We start from the raw sequence: 18,486 nt of genomic DNA on the forward strand, positions 1-18,486 counted from the left end.
AATTCAATAATAATCACTAATATCCTTAAAATTTTTAAAAATATATTTTTACCTTTTATTTTAATTTTAAAAAACTTCCTTATTTTATGATTAATATTATATTTAAAAAAACATCAAAAGAGCAAGATCAATATTAATTTTGAGAATTTATTAATATTTTTAAAACGCGGTAACGGACCCCAAAATTATTTATGAGGTTTTTTAAAAAAGTTTGAGGTGATATATTTTATCAAAATATTTAATAACTAATCAATTATTTTCCGAAGACAAATTGATGAACATACCAATGAACACGGTAGCTTGTGGTGCTAAAAGATTTTCGCTTCTCGTGTGAAAGAGCCACTCACTGACTACCTGAACTTGTGGGACCCTATATGGAGACTGACTACCTGAACTTGTGGGACCCTATATGGAGACGTACTGAAAACCATGTGTCTTTCGAATGCAACATCCATCTTCCAAATCAAAAAGAAAAAAATTGGCTAGTCTGAAATAAAGACGGACAACGACTCTTAATTTATATTCCATTAAAAAAATAGGTATAATTTATACTATATAGTCATAAATTTAACATAAAAATCACATGTCATTAATATTAATTAATTTTTAAATTCTAGATAGTTATAAAATTGACATAAAAATCATACGTCATTAATATTAATTAATTTATAAATTATAGTTTAAACTATTAGATTATATATATATATATATATATTATTTATTATATATATTTATTTATTATTATTTCTATTAAATTATATATATATATTTATTTATTATTATTTTTATAAATAACTTTCATTGTTTTAATTGATATGAAAATTCCATTATTAGATGGGCAAACAAAATTTGTAATAAAAAAAATATAAAGATTAAAATAATAAATTTGATTATTGAAATTAATTAGTTATTTTTAACAAAAAAAAAAAGAAAAAAAAAGAGAGGCAACGGTTTTTCGTTGGTTGGTTAGTTGGTCGGTCAAAGGTCTGACGTGGATCGATTTTCAACCTTTTGTCGTCATTCGTAGTTTGAGGAGGGGGAGGGCAGTTCCATCTCCCTCCATTTTCCAGCATTTAATCCTCGATTTCCATAATCCAAACAACTTGGAGCCCTTCCGATTTCGTTTTCACCTCGCCTTCTTCCTTGCTTCACGTAGATTTCCGATCAAAAACACCGCTAATTTTCCCGCCGGCGGGAGTTCTAGGGATGGAGGCATTGCCGTTGCAAAAGGCGGGAAGCGAGAGCGAGGTGTCGGGGCATAGTTTTAGCGGCGGCGGAGGAGGAGGAGGACCGGAGGAGAGGGGTTCGTCTGAGTATTTCGGTTGGGTGTATCATATTGGATTTAATTCTATAGGGCATGAGTATTGCCATCTTCGATTTCTCTTTATTCGTCGTAAATACGTTGAGTTGTATAAGCGCGATCCTCATGAGAATCCCGGCATTGTAAGCCTCTTCTTTCCATTTCTCTCTTTAATTTTTCTTCTTAATGTTGGATTGGATGAATGTGCTTGCGAGTGATTATTCTATTCTGTTCTATTGGGTTGAAGTTAATTGTATGAAATGGTGTACTCTGTTTTAGAAACCTATTAGGAGGGGTGTTGTCGGGCCATCGCTTATGGTCGAAGAGCTGGGACGTCGAAAAGTTAACCATGGGGTAAGGGAATGGTATATCTGTTATCATTTTCATTGTATAAGATTGTTTGATGATCTCATTGTATCATTATATTCAAATCTTGATGATCTATGGAAGATAATGGAAGCTAAACATAGGTGATTGTGTTTGTTATTGCAGGATGTTTATGTATTACGAATTTATAATCGACTGGATGATTCTAAGAAAGGAGAAGTAAGTGATAGTTTCGTTCGAACTTATCTTCATTATCATCGTGTTTGAAATATAACTATCCTTATTGCTATTTTGTTTTTGGCATCATTTTGCGCTTTCCCCCCCCTTGTGAATTGGATCACATAAAAGAAACTTCTCTATATTTCATGTCTAAGGGAATTTCCAACCAAAAAAATTTTGTCACACGAGTTATGGTGTGAGATCCCACATTGGTTGGAGAGGAGAATGAAACATTCCTTATAAGGGAGTGAAAACTTCTCCCTAGTAGACGCGTTTTAAAACCTTGAGGGGAAGTCCAGAAGGGAAAGCCCAAAGAGGACAATATCTGCTAGCGGTGAGCTTGGACTGTTACATATGCTCACCACGAAATGAGAGGATTGAAAGAAGCAATAGATTATTTTGTTGCAAGTGTAAGGATTTTGGTCAAGTTTTGGAAATTGTTCATGACGCTACCTTTCTTCATAGAGATCTTCGTAAAATTTTACAGGATGGCAGTCAGCATTCTTGCTTCCATTTTGTTCACCTCTACCATTGCTAAATTGGGATCCTCCTTCCAGCCATTTATTTCAAGTCAGCCAAATTGTATGAGGCATATGCATTTTTTAATCTCCTTCATGTCTTTCTAGTAACGGTATCGAGATCCTCGCTAAGGGTAGTTGGCTTAACCTTGATTCAAACATTTCCTCTGTCTTTCTTTTCTATCCAAAAAGTTTTGGCAAGTTGCTAAGGTTTGAAGGGGCTTGAGGTGGGAGGAGGAAGCCCTCAGGTTAAGTGGAAAAAAGTTGCTTCCATTATTTTTAGAGAAGTTCGAGTTTTGGAAACCTTACCAATATAAATGAATCCCTTATTTCAAATTATGATAACATTAAACTATCATTGAAACTGATGTTTAAGATGATGTTTACAATCAATGAAACTTCCTTTTTTTAGTGGACAAAAATCTAAATCGCATGTGTGTTCTTTTGCTTAAGATTGCTTGTGCTACGGCTGGAGAGGTCACAAAATGGATGGAGGCATTTGATCATGCCAAGCAACAGGTACTAAAATCTCATTTGGAAATAGTATTTCATGTCTGGATGGGCAATAAAGGTAACAAGAACAGGTGACAATTTATCATTACCTGTTAACAAGAATACAACTTGAAAGTTTTTCGCGAAGCATGAAACTTGGTCCTGTAATTTGAAATGTTACAATTGGTACAATGAACTATTTATCTTGTCTTTATTTGATTGAGTATTAACTTCATAGGCTGAGTATGAGCTTTCCAGAGGAGGTAATCCCCGAGAGAAACTGAACATGGAGGAAGAGTAAGCATTTTTCTTTAACAATCTCTGCGTGAATGTTTGCGCAGATTCAGTTTTGGTGCAATTGTAATTCAGATGCTTGATGTTCCCTGTTTATAATAATAATGGTAAAATAGAAAAAAAAAGAAAAAAGAAAAAAGAACGACGCCCCACAGATAGTATATGTTGTTAACTTCACCATTATAATTATGTAATAGTAGGAAGCTTCCCGTGGTCGAATAACATGAAAAAGATATAACTGCTAGGCTTGGAAAATAGTTACAATTTGATATCTATTTGTGACATTGGCTTGGTTCAATTGGATGTTTCGATCTGCACCTGAGTATCACTGGTGTTCTATTTCTGGGGTTCTTTCATGTCTTATTGTTTCTTTTCTGGCCTAACTGTTCATTTAACCAGCTTAATTCTCTGCAATTCTTGGTTGATTTCTGATCGTTGATCAATTTTCATGGTATGGAAAGGATAAATCTGGACGGGCACAGACATCGAGTTAGACGTTATGCACATGGATTAAGAAAGCTAATAAAAATTGGTCAAGGTGAGGTACCTTTTACGAATAATACACACATTATTATTTTTTCTTTCATGTTATCAAAATTCACATTTCATTCCTAAAAATGTTTTTAACCTTGTAAACGGTTCTGTGGCTTTTGCTCCCTCACCCTGTTTCATATCTTTGTTTCTTTTTTTCCATCAGAAGCAAGAAGAAATCCACTTTTACATTCATTTTTAACCTGTTATGCCCAGGTCCAGAGACACTTTTGCATCATTCTACAAACTTGAATACTCATGTCGGTTCTGATGGCTTCTTTGAAAAGGATTTCGGTGATGCACTTGAAAGACATCGGTGGAAATGTGTTCGCACATTTAACGGTACCATCGTCTTAAGTTAACTTTCCTCTTATGCAGTACTAAAGGGAACAAATTTGAACTTTCATTATTTTTACTTTTCCCTATTTTTGGCCTTTTAGGTGTTAGAATTTTTGAAGATGTTGCTGACAATAAGGTATCGATCATTGTTGTGCCTCCTATTACCTAAAGAAATGCTAAAGTTTTATTGTGAAAACTCCATGTACATGATACTCCGGAAGAACAGGAATTGAGTGATGCAACTACCTGATTTTTCTTTAAAATGGTCACTCAGATGGTTTCCAAGCTCTGCTTCAGTGATTTTCTGGTTTTTTTTCCAGAGTGGTAAAGGGGTTCTCGTGAAGTCTGTTGGTGTCGTTGATGCTCATGCGGATACTGTTTTCGATATAATCCTGAACTCGGACTGGAGGCAGAGATATGAGTTAGTTGCTAATATTTCTTTTAAGTTTGGATTCAATGGTTTTGACCTCAGAGTTCTGACTTTGATATCAATGTGTGCAGGTGGGATACACTGATAAGTGACATGGAACTGGTTGAAGCTTACCATGGGCATTATGATATTCTTTATGGGACGAATTATCCCACGCATCTTAGCCAGTAATGCTACAAGACTTACAACTTGGTCACATAGTTTAACATTGTCACGTTTACTTTTCTTAACCTTAATATTCTACTAATATCAATTGTATAGAATTGTATTCTTTACCTTAAAACAAACAAACTTGTTAAGGTGATTAGTTCCATTTACTTGTCTGTTTTCGACTTATGTTCAAATTCTTGTTCAGTTTTTTATTCATATATTTCTACATTGTGTTTCAACTGCAGATCGCAAGGCAAAAGAGATTTTGTCTTCTCTCGACAATGGTTTCGAGGACAAGATGGAACTTATAGTAAGAGAAACATTTCGTACTTCTATTATGCTACACTGTTTTAAAAGGCCATTGATATATATAGTTTCTGGTGATTTGAGAACAGATAGGCTGCTGTTAAACATCCATTTTTTTAAATAGGAAACTTTACAGCATATGTTCAACAAAATGGAGAACACGGTCTAATGGCCTTCGGGATGAGGGATTCCCAAGCCTAATTCGAAGGATTGATAACAAAAGATCTCCAAGCTAAATTAATCAGATTACACTATGTATTACAAAAAATAATTGTGTAAAACACTCAATGTAGGGGCTGTAAACCGTACATTTTCAACAAAACACCTCTTTTGGAGTACACCAGGCCAAATCATAGAGATTCAAGAGGAACATCCACCCCTTATAGGCAAAAGGACAGTGAAGGAAAATATGATTACTACTCTCAAAGTTTTGATTGCAAAGAAGGGGTGGATATTGTTTTTGATTCCTGTCTGTTGTATTTAGATTACCACGAGCGATAGACCAAATGAAGAAAGCGGTATTCTTTAGGCTGTTTCCTTTCGAAATCAGACTAGTAAGATTGTGGCTCGAAAAAGTAGGGGACCTGTACAGGAACTTTGAGGTTGATTTGCTGGAAAAATCCCAATAAACCTTATCCTTCTCTCCCTTTGGCTTCCTTCCCTCTAAAATTGTGGTGAGACCAGCCCATTCCTCCAACTCTCTATCAAAGAGCCCTAGGTCCCAAGCTTCAACTCCAACTGACCAACAATCTCTGACAGTAAGAAGCCTTTTGGAATTTGCTAAAAAATGGAGGGGAATTCCTCACAAAATGGACTATTTGCAGCCCACCTATCCTCCCAAGAACGACTTTTCCCCATTTCCAAGCTTGTAACTGATATTTCTTTAAAAAGAGCTGCTGTTTTTACCAATGTGTTTCGGCTGCAACTTGAGCTCTTCTTAATTTCCTTTGGCAGCCATCTATCATCAGACGCCCATATTTGCTTTTGATAACTGTCTTCCATAAAGCTGTCTCCTTCTGAATGAATCTCCACAGCCACTTAGAGAGCAATGCCAGGTTCTTTCTTCTCAAATCTCCAACCCCCTGCCCTCCAAATTAAAGGTGCATCAACTTTCTTACCACTAACCAAGTGGTTACGTCCATCTTTGTTTGGCCCTTCTCGCATAAAGTCTCGTTACAAGTCTAAATTAACTTGCTGCTTTTCTTATGTAATTTCAAAGAGGGATAACTCAAATATTCCTTAAATCAAGGTCATTCCTTTAACACTCTCTCTCAAGCTGAGGAATAGATATCATCCATTTCTAGTTTGAATACTAACTCATGAAATATTGAATTGTGAAGTTCTTTTGTTTTATTTTCTAGTTGAAGTTGTGAGTGCATAAAACTAATGCATACTACCTCCTCCAATTTCTCCTTGAAAAATGTCGATCAATTTCAATATGTTTTGTCCTATCATGCTGGATGGGATTGTGTGCAATATTGATAGCTGATTTGTTGTCGTAGTATAACTTTATCTCAATATGCTTCTCACTTGATTCATCAAGAATTATCTTCAACCATAAGAGTTCACATAACCCTTGTGTAATAGCTCAGAATTCTGATTCGGCAGATGATCTAGCCACCACATTTGCTTTTTGCTTTTCCATGTTACTAAATTACCTCCAAGAAAAGTACAATACCCTGTAGTAGATATTCTGTCCACTACTGATCCAGCATAGTCAACATCGGTGTAAGCTTCCAATACAAGAGAATTGTTCTGTTTGAATAAAATTCCTTTTCAGTTCCTTTCAATTGACGTAATACTCTATATGAAGGTTAGGCTCCCGTGGATCATGCATTAATTGGCTGATTACACTCACTGAATATATGTCGGTCGAGTGAGAGCTAGATATATAAGCCTCCCTGCTAGCCTCTTATGCATTTCTCTGTTCACTACAAGTTCTTCTTTTGACTCTCCCAATTTTAGGTGCGGATCTCTTGTGTTGTTGTAGGTTTACATCCATTTTTTCTTGTTTCCATCAATAAATCCATCCTACATTTCTGTTGTGATATGAAAATACCCTGAGCTGAGTATGCTATTTCAATACTGAGGAAGTACGTTAGCTTTCTAAGTTCTTTGATCTCAAATTCTTTCATCAATTTTCTTCTTAGTTCAAAATTTTATTCTTCATTATCTCAGTCACTATGATGTCATCTACATACACTAGAAGCACTATAACTCTCCTTGATTTTGAATGCTCGATAAAGAGAATGTGATCTCCTTGACTTTGCTTATACCCAGTCTATCATTACTTTTGTGAACCTTCCAAACCACACCCTTGATGATTGTTTTAGTCAATACAAGACCTTTCTCAATTTGCATACTTTACCTCTTGAGCTTTCAAATCCAGGAGGAGTGCTTATGTAGATTTCTTCATCTAGATCGCCATGAAGAAATGCATTCTTCACATCATACTGTGAAAGTTGCCAATTTAAGTTGGCAGCTAAGGGTAGCAATGTTCTTACGGTGTTCATCTTCCATAAGTTCGAGTGTATCCCGTAGCTACCGACCTTGTCTTATACCTTTCCAACATTCCACCATCCTTGTACTTTACTGTGAAAAGCCACCTACACTCAACTATATTTTTTCCTTTTGGCTTATCCACAACTTCCCATGCGTTATTCTTTTCTAGAGCATTCATTACTTCTTTCGTTGCATCTTGCCATTCTCTTTTGAATAAAGCTTCAGAAACTGTGTTAGGTATAACTATTGAATTTAGAGTCACAATGAAACTCTTGTGTGATGGGGATAGTCTTTCAAGAAAGACATAGTTTGGTAGGGGGTATAAGGGTCACTTTGTGCATTATCTAGTAGGTTTTCGGAGAGCTATGGGTCTATCATCTATTGGTATTTGTGTTACATCCTCATTTTGAGTAGAGTCGGACGTTGGACTTGTATCAATTCTGAAATGACTTTCCTTCTAGCACATATACCTGAAAGAACAACAGATTTGGTAATGGAGATGGAGTGTATGGTTCTGCTGGTAACTCTATGGCAATAGGGGTGGACTGATAATCTACATTAGTATGGGTGGACTCATAATTAGAATCGGTACTAGGTGTGGACTCAATAATTGGTTTTGTGGGCTGGTTATTTAGTGTGTCTAGGGGTTCAATAGTTTCCCAAGGACCCTCTTCATTCTTTAGTGTGCTAGTGTGTCTAGGGACCAATAATGGGTTTTGCTGGATACAAACCTAACTGCTATTTATTTGATTTTTATTTACAATTTACGCTATATATACGATATAAACCTAACTACTACCAGGTAGTTTGTTACAACCAATAACAGAGCTAGTCCGACAACTTCTGGACAGTTTGGCCAACAGAAATTTTGAACATTGTTAACCGTGATATGAGAAGTTTTTATCATGCTTATGAGACAGGCTAAATGTTTGTCAGTCTACCAATTTAGTAACCAGAACATATCCTTTTACAAAGTTATGGAGGTCTCCCATTGTGAAGACATATTCTAAGGGGGGCAACTCAGGAAATTCGACCACTTACAGTTAGTGGGGGTAGTAGGACGTGCTCGGTATGGTTATGAACGGAAGGTTGTTTTTGTCCAGTTTGGGGAGGAGAGAATCCATTGTGGTATTTTGTGGCTCTAGGCCAGGGTAGGAGAGAACCAGCTCTCTTGGTTAAGCTGGAGTATTTTGATTTCCTCTGTTTTCGTTGTTGTTTGTTTGCTGTGAACTTTGTTTTCTTGTGGTTAGGGAGTTCTTTTCAATAGAACAGTGCTGTTTTCTATTGGAATTCTGCCGTGTTTGTGTTTGATTGATTGAGTTTTTCAGATTGATTGTGCGTAGAGAACCTCACAGGTCAAAAGTTATGTGTTATTCAAAAAAAAAAAAAAAAAAAAAAAAAAGTTATGTATGATGTTATCTCAAATGCTGAACTTATCCAATTGATTGCCTGAGGCAAGTCAACTCTGTTGCTTTATCAGTGAATGGGTTGCGGCGGCATTGGAATTGTGTTGATTCTATTTGCTAGCCTTGCGAAGAATTCTGTTTTGAGTATTTTTTTGGCCTAACTATACTTTCTCTTTGCTAATGCAGCAATATTGCAAATTCCTTGCGTTCATAAAAAGAAACCACATAGATCAGGATATCGACGTACACGGATTAACCGTATGAGTTCTTTCTTCCCTTGATTTCTTTCTCCCCCTAGATTTCTAATGCGATTAAGAAGGAAAAAGGAACTTAGAACTATTCTGTGTTTTTCTATTTAAAGCTTCAATAGTTTGATTAACCTTTTTACTGGTTGGAGAGTACTTTCACTTAACGGACCTTTTGATGAGTTATACACTATTGTGCACATGCAGTTTACCCCTATTTTTATATTTGTATGTGGTGGAGCTGAATGCCTTATGGCACTATTTTCCTTAGCCTTTACATATAGGCTTAGCGTATGGGATAATGGGCTGTAAATACAGAGGTGGTTAAACAAATTAACCACAGTAAATAGCTAACAAATTCACTAATAATTACCCACAAAGAATATGGAGAATATTTGATCTAGAATCCTCCACAAATATCCAACACATCATTATTCATCTCTGTTTTATTCTGTCTTCTTTTGTTTCTTCCTCTTCCTTTTTCTTGCCTTTTACTTTCTTTGAACATATGATCTTGTTTGTATCTCTAAAGTGAGAAGATGGCTTTTTTTACCGTTCATTAAGGTTAAAATTCTTGCCGAATTTACTATGTTCTTATCTCTACTATTGTTGGTTGTTCTTCATAAATTAAATTTATAGTTTCAAGATGGTTTTTTCATAGATTTTTTTAAAATTTTCATGTAGCTTCAACTTGGGAGATAAGGTGCTTAAACACATCCATGGGTTCAAAAGTTCCAAAATGTCTTGTTACTCAAATACTAGAGATACAACCGGCAGGTTGGTCTAAATGGCAGAGACACCACCCTTCAAAGTTTGAAAAGAGTGTTCCTTATGCTTTGCTGTGCCAAGTTGCAGGTATGTTGATTATGAAAAAGACCATTAGATATATTTCCAATTATATAATGGCTTATCCCTATATTCTGTTGCTACCTATATATATAATAGTTCAACTCTTGCTATCTCTTTCAACTCAATGTCAAACAGAAACTACTCGCTAGGCTAGAGTCTGAGGCCACTAACAGCACTTTTCTGCCAAAGGTTGTGTTTTGAGTACAAACTCCAAACATTCAGATGCTTGGAGTTCGTATCCCTTACTCGAGCCGCACTAGCCCGGCGATATCGATCATGACCCTCCTTGCTTCTCTCATGTTATAATCCTTTTCCCGCCGACCCCCCTTTCTCCTTGATCCACTGAGACAAAATCTTGAAACGATCTGCTTAAACTCGTTTCAATATTTGTCCTCCCTTTAAAGGCCTGAGTGAGTATCCAAAGTAGGTAAACTTTAATCATTTTTATTATATCAGTAAAAAATTGTTTCTTGTTAACAAAAAGAAAGGGAAAAACAAATCCCTCTCTCTTGACGATTGACTAACTAACCAGTTTGAGATGCTCTGTTCCTTCTCCTGGTTAGGCAAATCATAAGGATTGCTGTTCTAAACTACGTGTCATCCTCAAACTGATGGACAAACTAAGGTTTTCTAAACTGCTCATCGGATTAGTTGACCGTCATGTCTAAAAGGAAAAAGGTCAACTAAACCTAGTCAGCGTTTCGAAGTGGATAAAAAGATAAAATGAACAAGACGTGTTTGCCTTGTACATTTAGTTATTGAAATTCATCCTAATATTTCCTTTGCTATGTCCGAATAAGTGTCCACTATTTACTTAATCATGTGAATCTTTTTTTAGCAAAAGCTAAAAGGAATGAACTAGGATCCTCTTTCACTGAAAATTTTGTTTATGTATTCCCAATTTTCAGGTCTAAAGGAATATGCATTAGCAAATCCCTCTCTAAATTATGAACCCTGGCCCACTGTTGTCCATTCAAAAACCTCAGATGTCTCTGGTACGAATGGCAACTATGATGATAGAGGAACACAGGATGAATTTTATGATGCTATGGCTGCTGCTTCATCATCATCTTCGGAAGATGATAGTGACAATGATAAAGAAGTTGGCAACAAGGTAGTTCTCTTCTGATGTTGAATTTGGTTTAGGGGCATTTCTTGATCCCCCACTAATCATTCATCAAGATCTTATACACACAAAGCTTCCCTTGCCCTGAAATTTAAACGCCTTTTTATTGATTATTTATTATAGGACTTAAAGGTGAAGCTGAAAAATGTTTCATGGGCTATAGCAGGCTTTTCTACGAAGCAGTCATCAGGTTTGTCTCTTCACATACCGTCCCGTTTTTTCTACGGTGAAACTAAATATCAAGCAAACAAGTTGCTTACATATTCGTTCCCCACACCATAAGGAAACTAGAAACTTTTGGTTGTGATTTTCAGAATGAGACAGGTTTCATGACTGTTCTTTTTCCTATTCTTTTCGAGAAAACTATAGCCTTGAAGATGAACGATTGAGACCGAAGAGAGAATTAGGGAGTAAAAACTTGAAATATAGAAAACTTAATTATGTCAACACTCTAACTCTCCACTTCACTTGTAAGCTTAGAAATTTGTAGAAGGTCCAACAAATGGAAATCAATATTAATTGGGGAGGAAATGTCATCATAGGACCGTCCGGTTCTGATACCTTGTTAAATCACCAATCAACCCAAAAGCTTAAACTAATGGGTATATCAACGCTCCAACATCATCTACACATACAAAAGATATATACTTCCATGCATCATTGACATACCATATTATTTATTTGTGTGTATGCATGCGTATTTGCATGCATACCGACATATACATACAGTGGCACTGCTATTTTGAATTGACCCACAAGTAAAAAGGTCATAGTTATATATAACCTATTTTACATGTAGTTTCCATTTAAATGAAAAATGTTCAGTAATACGAGTGATTATCGTGGTTGCAGCTGTCGATGCAAATAAGGAGCTAGATCATAGCATTGCTCCTATCGTCTTGGACACATGCCAGATTAAAGGTTCTTTGCAGAAAGGGGGGGTGGACACTGATACAAACTGTTGGACTTCTCCAGGTGGAGCAGGGTTCATGATAAGAGGCAAAAGTTACCTCAAAGATAACTCTAAGGTGGGCTTTGTTCTCTTGTGAGTTACAAATTATATATATAATTTCGTGGGACGAGGGGAAGACTCGAGACCAATTTTGGAATATAATTATTTATCAATCATCATTATGATTGTTCTTAGCTCATTCCTTGGCTATATGATATGATCTGTTTCAGGTAACGGGAGGCGATCCCCTTCTCAATCTCATAGCAGTAGATTGGTTCAAAGTTGATAAAAGCTATGATGGCATTGCATTGCATCCCCAGAATTTAGTTCAGGTACTTTCACTTGCATTTGTTTTAGAACAAGAAACACTTTTCATTGATATAACTAAAAAGAGCTTAGTGTTCTAAAATTCAAACACCACATGAGAATGAACAAAAGTAACGAAAAAACAGCGAAGAACAATTCAAACTAAAAAGGATATATAAAAGCGTTCCACTTCGAAGCAAAAATCCCACGAACTACTTCAACAAAGAACACCAAGAAGAGGTCTTGAGACGAGCTGATTCAAATCTATCAAACCAAGGAAGCTGTTTTCCTTGTGAAAATCTTTGATTTCGATTCGACCACAATTCCGAAAGAAAAGCAACCAAAACTCGCGTGTAGTATACTTACATACAATCCATCCTGACGAATGTAGAGTTGTATGATTTAACTACATTATAATTAACTATTTCCTTTTCAATATCAGTCAGAAGCTGGAAAGAAGCTCCCATTCGTGCTGATTATTAACCTCCAGGTATGTGCAACCATCTACATTTCTTGTGAAATTAGTTATTATTATTAATTTTTATAATTTTGAACTTGGTTCTAGAGCTGCAAGGCAACAAACATGCTTGGTTTGTTTTTATTTTCGAACTTATTTGTAGGTATTAAACATATAACCTCGAAAGTTGAGTAGAGTGGTTAGAGGTCATTAGCTTCAGCTGAATGGTTATGTAGCTCAATATTTTTCGTAGTCTTGAGCTTCATCTAGAGGTAGCTTGCATACTCCAATTGCGGCCCCATTTACATATAAATTTTTTCGACCCCACGGCAGTTTTCCCATGAAGATCATATTCTTCTTATGGGAGCTCAGTCATGAAAGCACGCATTAGGATCAATAATAGGTTGCGAAGAAGAACCCCACTTACTTAATCTCCAAGTCGGTGTGCCATGTGCGAAGTGAACGAAGAATCTTACAGGCACCTATTCTTATCTTTCTCTTTTGCTCGTAAATACCGTTCCTACATCTTGGAGGCTTTCGATTGGTCTTTATGTGTTCCTTAATAAGCTTTTACCGAGAATCTATGGATAGAGAGAAATTTTGTAACAGCTCAAACTCACTACTAACAGATATTGTCTTCTTTGGGCTTTCCTTTTCGGACTTCCCCTCAAGGTTTTTAAAATGCATCTGTTAGGGAGAGGTTCCTCACCCTTATAAAGATTGCTTCGTTCCCCACTCCAACCGATGTGGGATCTCACAATCCACCTCCCTTCGAGGCCCAGCGTCCTCGCTGGCACTCATTTCCCTCTCCAATCGATGTAGGATCTCACAATCCACCCCTCTTCGGGACCCAACGTCCTTGCTAGCACTTATTACTCTCTCCAATCGATGTGGGATCTCACATATTTGCACCTCTGATAGCTCTATGGAATCATTGGCTCTTTTATTAATCCAGTTTTATTTATGGCTTTATATGGGTGTAAATGCAAGCATATTTCTTATACTATAGTCTTCATACTCTAATGGGTTGACAGAAAAGTTCTTGTGACATGTCCGGGCTTCTTATATTGCTTTCGGTTTCAGGTTCCAGCCAAGCCAAACTATAGTATGGTTATGTATTATGCTGCAGACAGGCCTGTAAACAAAAGTTCTTTGCTGGGTAAATTTGTGGATGGAAATGACATGTATCGGGATTCGAGATTTAAATTAATCCCCAGCATTGTGGAGGTACATCATACTGATATCTTATATTTCAAAAGTTCTTGATGATATTGCTACTAATGATTAGTTTAATTCAACAGGGCTATTGGATGGTTAAGCGTGCAGTTGGAACAAAAGCTTGCCTTTTGGGCAAAGCAGTTAAATGCAAGTACCTTAGACGGGATAATTTTCTGGAAGTAAATAACTCTAACCCATTCTTAGTAGCATGCATTCATAAGCAGGTGCAATTTTTGCTAGAGATGTCCTACGCTTACTTAGACATACCAAGTTGAGAGATATTGTCTGTGTCTTCTTGCTAGGCAAGTTCATGTCAAGCTCGATAAAATTTACTGCATGTATCATCTGCTTCGCATTATTTAACTTTACTACACCCTATGTGGAGTTCTTCTAGTTCTTGAATAGTAGATGATGTCGTTAAGAACGCCAAACCCCCGACGTGTTTTACATACGCTAGAAGCAAGTCCGATAGGATAACTGAATGAAGTGTTAGGATCCAATAACACTATAACAGCCCAAGCTCACCGCTAGCAAATATTGTCTTCTTTGGGCTTTCCCTTCCGAGCTTTCTCTCAAGGTTTTTTAAAACGCGTCTGCTAGGAAGAGGTTTCCGCACCCTTATAAAGAATGTTTCGTTCTTCTCTCCATTTGACGTGGGATCTCACAATCCACCCCCCTTCGGGACCCATGACACTCGTTCCCCTCTCTAATCAATGTGAGACCCTCCCATCCACTACCCTTCAGAGCCCAGTGTCCTCGCTGGTACACTGCCTGGTATCCACCCCCTTCGGGGTTCAGCCTCCTCGCTGGCACATCGCCTGGTGTCTGGCTTTGATACCAACTGTAACAGTCCAAGCCTATTGCTAGCAGATATTGTCCTCTTTGGGTTTTCTCTTTCGGGCTTTCCCTCAAGGTTTTTAAAACGGGTATGCTAGGGAGAGATTTCCACACCCTTATAAAGAATGCTTCGTTCCCCTCTCAAACCGATGTGGGATCTCACAAACACGATATCAAAAGAGATTGCAATATCATTAGCCTTTCAAGAGAGTTATCTCTCCCAAAGTAATCCTCCTCTCCCAAGATCCCTGACTCCCCCTATTTACATCGAAGTCTCCCTGACCCCATACTAATATCCTACTAATGATAGACGTACTAATCTGTTCTAGGGAGGCAATTAGGATTCGGTTTAGTCGTGCATTTTTGGCCAAGAGTCAAGCACCAGACATCTTGAACTGCTGAAGTATTATAGCTTTGTTCTATTGTTGATAAGTAATACCAGAGCTCTTTTAAGCCATATCAGATATACATGTTCTAAGATATGTTAAGTTATTTTACTAATTTCTTCATAAATTTCTTGCAGATTGATGTGGATATTGGATCTTCAACAGTAGCCAGGAGTGTTATTGGCCTCGTCCTCGGATACGTCACAAGCTTAGTCGTTGACCTTGCGATTCTCATAGAGGTTGTCGCTCTATGCCTACTATGTTTCTATATCCATATCCAGAACCCTATTTGCTTCTCTTCTGAGTCTTGTATAGACACTCCTTATAACAATCCAAGCCCAAGCCCACCGCTAGTAGATATTGTCTTCTTTGAGTTTTTCCTTTCGGGCTTCCCCTCAATGTTTTTAAAACGCGTCTGTTAGGGAGAGATTTTCACACCCTTATAAAGAATGTTTCATTCCCCTCTCCAATCGATGTGGGATTTCACAATCCACCCCCTTCGGGGCCCAGCATTCTCGCTGGCACTCGTTCCTCTCGGATCTCACACTCCCACCCCTCAAGAAATTACAGAAACAATGAAGGAAATGGCTGATATTTTCATTTCTTAGCTATAGTAGTTTTGTTTATCCACATATTTTGACAGGTTAATTCATCATTAGAAAACATAGTACCGTGGATGCTGACAGATATTCACAAATGCAGGCAAAGGAAGAGGAAGAGTTGCCCGAGTATATTCTTGGAACGGTTCGGCTAAACCGTGTCAGGCTCGATTCAGCAGTAACTTTGGAAAAATGAGGTCTCTATATGTTACATTTACCAAACTTTCTCACATTCATTCATTCATTCATTCTTTGTAACATGGTCACTTTAGCGAGGCTTTACATCTGGTAGTCTGTTCATCCGAGTATAGTCAAGACAAGTGATCAGTACACCTATTATAAATTAATAACGAAATCAGCAATAAAATCTTTACTTCTCCTCTAGCTCATTCAGAGGGATCAATACTTCATTTTGTTCATTGATTCACCGATCTATCAGTAACAGATCATTCATTCTGTTTGTTTTATCATAATTTGAATCAAATTCAATAAAGGAATTGGATTGATGGGATAGGCCTCACCCTGTTCAGTACTGCTGCAAATTGTTTCACATTGTTCATCACTGTTCTTGATTGTTTCTCTGCTTTTGTTCATCATAATTCCACCAGCTCGGTATCATCAATCATATATATATATATATATATATATATATATATATATATATATATAATCATTATACTGTTGCAGGGCTAATCTTTTCCATCTTGAAGCCAAAAAAAAAATGAGAAAAAAAGGCCTTTCTGCAATCACTTTACTCACTCCCAACGACTCTTTGCTTTACTTTATGATCATATCAGTGGACAAACTTTAGGTTGATTGGATGATTTAATTTGCATAATGTTTATCCCTTGGGATTCATTATTGTTCATGTAAATCTATTAGTGTGACCTTAATGAAAAAAGAATTAAAATTTTTTATGAAGTTTGGTTTCAGGTCCTTCAACTTTCAATTTTATGCGGAGAGGTCCCTGTCGAATAAATATCGAAACTTTTGTTTTTGTGTATAATAGCTTCGTATGACACGATATTAAAAATTTAGAGACTTATTATCAAAAAAAAAATTAAATGTGGGAGTAAATAAACACTTCAAGCAACTAACGATATCTAGAAATCTTTGCTTCCACTGTTTAGTTGTTGATAAAAAATAGAAAAACTCCAATAGGATCGAGAAAAGTAGAAAATATGTTCCCTCTCTTTATGGTGGGATCTGAGAGATTTCGACCTACTCGAGTCGAACATTTACTTCCACCGTTCAGTTGTTGACAACAAGAAGAGAAACACCAATAAAATCGCGAAAAGTGAAAAATATTTTCTCTCTTTTTATTGACCATAATTGGATGGTGGGAGCAGAGAGATTCCGACCTACCCGAGCCAAGTATATGTTACAATTATGCAAGCAAGCAATGTTGGTTGTTTTTTTTTTACCCCAATAGTCTTTTGTTTTATGCTGTCAAATTAATCATTTTTTCCCTTAAAAGATGCGTTTCTTTCTTTTGTTCACTTCTTTGATCGAGGCCACACGATTGTCATCCCGTTTTTGTTAATATACTTTAAAACCCTTTCTCCTCGGATTCCCTCTTCCCTCTCAAGGGTTTAAACTTCCCGGGCTGATAATAACTCGAACTGTTTTAGGTCTTATATTTTCGATCTAAATGTTCCTATTTTGTTTTCCTATTTTAATAAAATTGGTCAGAAAAAATGAGTGAAATTTGGAATATTGTAGGAAAGGAGAAAAGATTTAAAAGCACAATGGACAAATTTTTTGTGTCTTTTGTACTTAAATGTCCATTCATCTTTTTGTTGCCCTCCACACTCCTTTTTATGTATACTTTGTATTCTACTTCTATATTTTCTCTCCGACACACAAAATCGACACAATTTACGGTTTTTTTTTCGGATATCTAACAGTCTCGACATTCCCTTACAACATTATCACATTACCCATTTTTTACTTTCAAGAGTGAAGACTATTCCCGCAAACCAACCCGAGTCATTTCAGCATGTTTTATCCTCACTCGCATGCTTCATAGGAAAATTCCTGAGAGATTACCCAATATAGAATTACTCCAAAAAAAACACGTTGAACTTTAGAGTTCCTATAATCAATTCTTGTAAGTTTTTCTTACTCATTTTATCCTCATGATCGCTCTCATTCGAATATGTTCTCGGTTCATTCATGCACCCCTATTTTACTCGATGTCACATGTTTTTTTAATAAAAGAAAGATTTATAGAGTCTCAAAACTTTTATATCAAACCGCATTACAACCAACAACATTATCGAAACAATGTGAGATTTTCATATACATAACTGTATGAATCTTATACTAAACTTATTTGAGTTAGACTATGTGTGAGACGAGTAGACCCAAATTTGTAACCTCTTGACCGAACAACCTGACATAAGAAGTTTTTGTTTCTACTTCTATCCACAAAAATTTCATGAACATTCTTTACCGTTATTTGCTACAAAATCGTTGCCCCCTGGTAAATAAACGTCTTAATTTTTATTATTTTTGAATTAATATCATATATATACATACACACAAGTACGTACGTATATACATACATATATACATATATATATATATATATATATATATATATATTGAAAAGGGTTTTGCAAAATAATTGAAATGAAATTAGGGTTTTGTTTGATTATTGTTGGCAACTTTTGTCCTTATCTCACTTTCCAAACC

General features: G+C 36.4%; 1 protein-coding gene across 2 annotated transcripts; it reads left to right on the forward strand.

The window, feature by feature from the left end:
• The first annotated feature begins 1,033 nt into the window (after positions 1-1,033).
• LOC111798953 (protein ENHANCED DISEASE RESISTANCE 2-like) lies at positions 1,034-16,194 on the forward strand. Of its 2 annotated transcripts, XM_023682309.2 has the most exons (22): positions 1,034-1,443; positions 1,580-1,654; positions 1,793-1,846; positions 2,818-2,883; positions 3,095-3,153; positions 3,612-3,688; positions 3,898-4,023; positions 4,122-4,156; positions 4,341-4,441; positions 4,522-4,617; positions 4,846-4,910; positions 9,001-9,072; positions 9,744-9,914; positions 10,817-11,022; positions 11,158-11,224; positions 11,887-12,062; positions 12,217-12,318; positions 12,735-12,782; positions 13,833-13,976; positions 14,051-14,146; positions 15,328-15,429; positions 15,893-16,194. In XM_023682309.2, exons 1-22 carry the CDS (start codon positions 1,207-1,209, stop codon positions 15,983-15,985), a joined length of 2,268 nt encoding a protein of 755 aa, XP_023538077.2. In that variant the 5' UTR covers positions 1,034-1,206; the 3' UTR covers positions 15,986-16,194. The 2 variants fall into 2 exon arrangements, with proteins under 2 accessions (XP_023538077.2, XP_023538078.2); XM_023682310.2 differs by lacking the exon at positions 9,001-9,072 and having other exon boundaries at positions 1,035-1,443.
• Positions 16,195-18,486: the final 2,292 nt, after the last annotated feature.

This window comes from Cucurbita pepo, chromosome 7, assembly GCF_057944985.1.
Source record: "Cucurbita pepo subsp. pepo isolate OVF chromosome 7, ASM5794498v1, whole genome shotgun sequence".
NCBI classification, from domain to species: domain Eukaryota; kingdom Viridiplantae; phylum Streptophyta; class Magnoliopsida; order Cucurbitales; family Cucurbitaceae; genus Cucurbita; species Cucurbita pepo.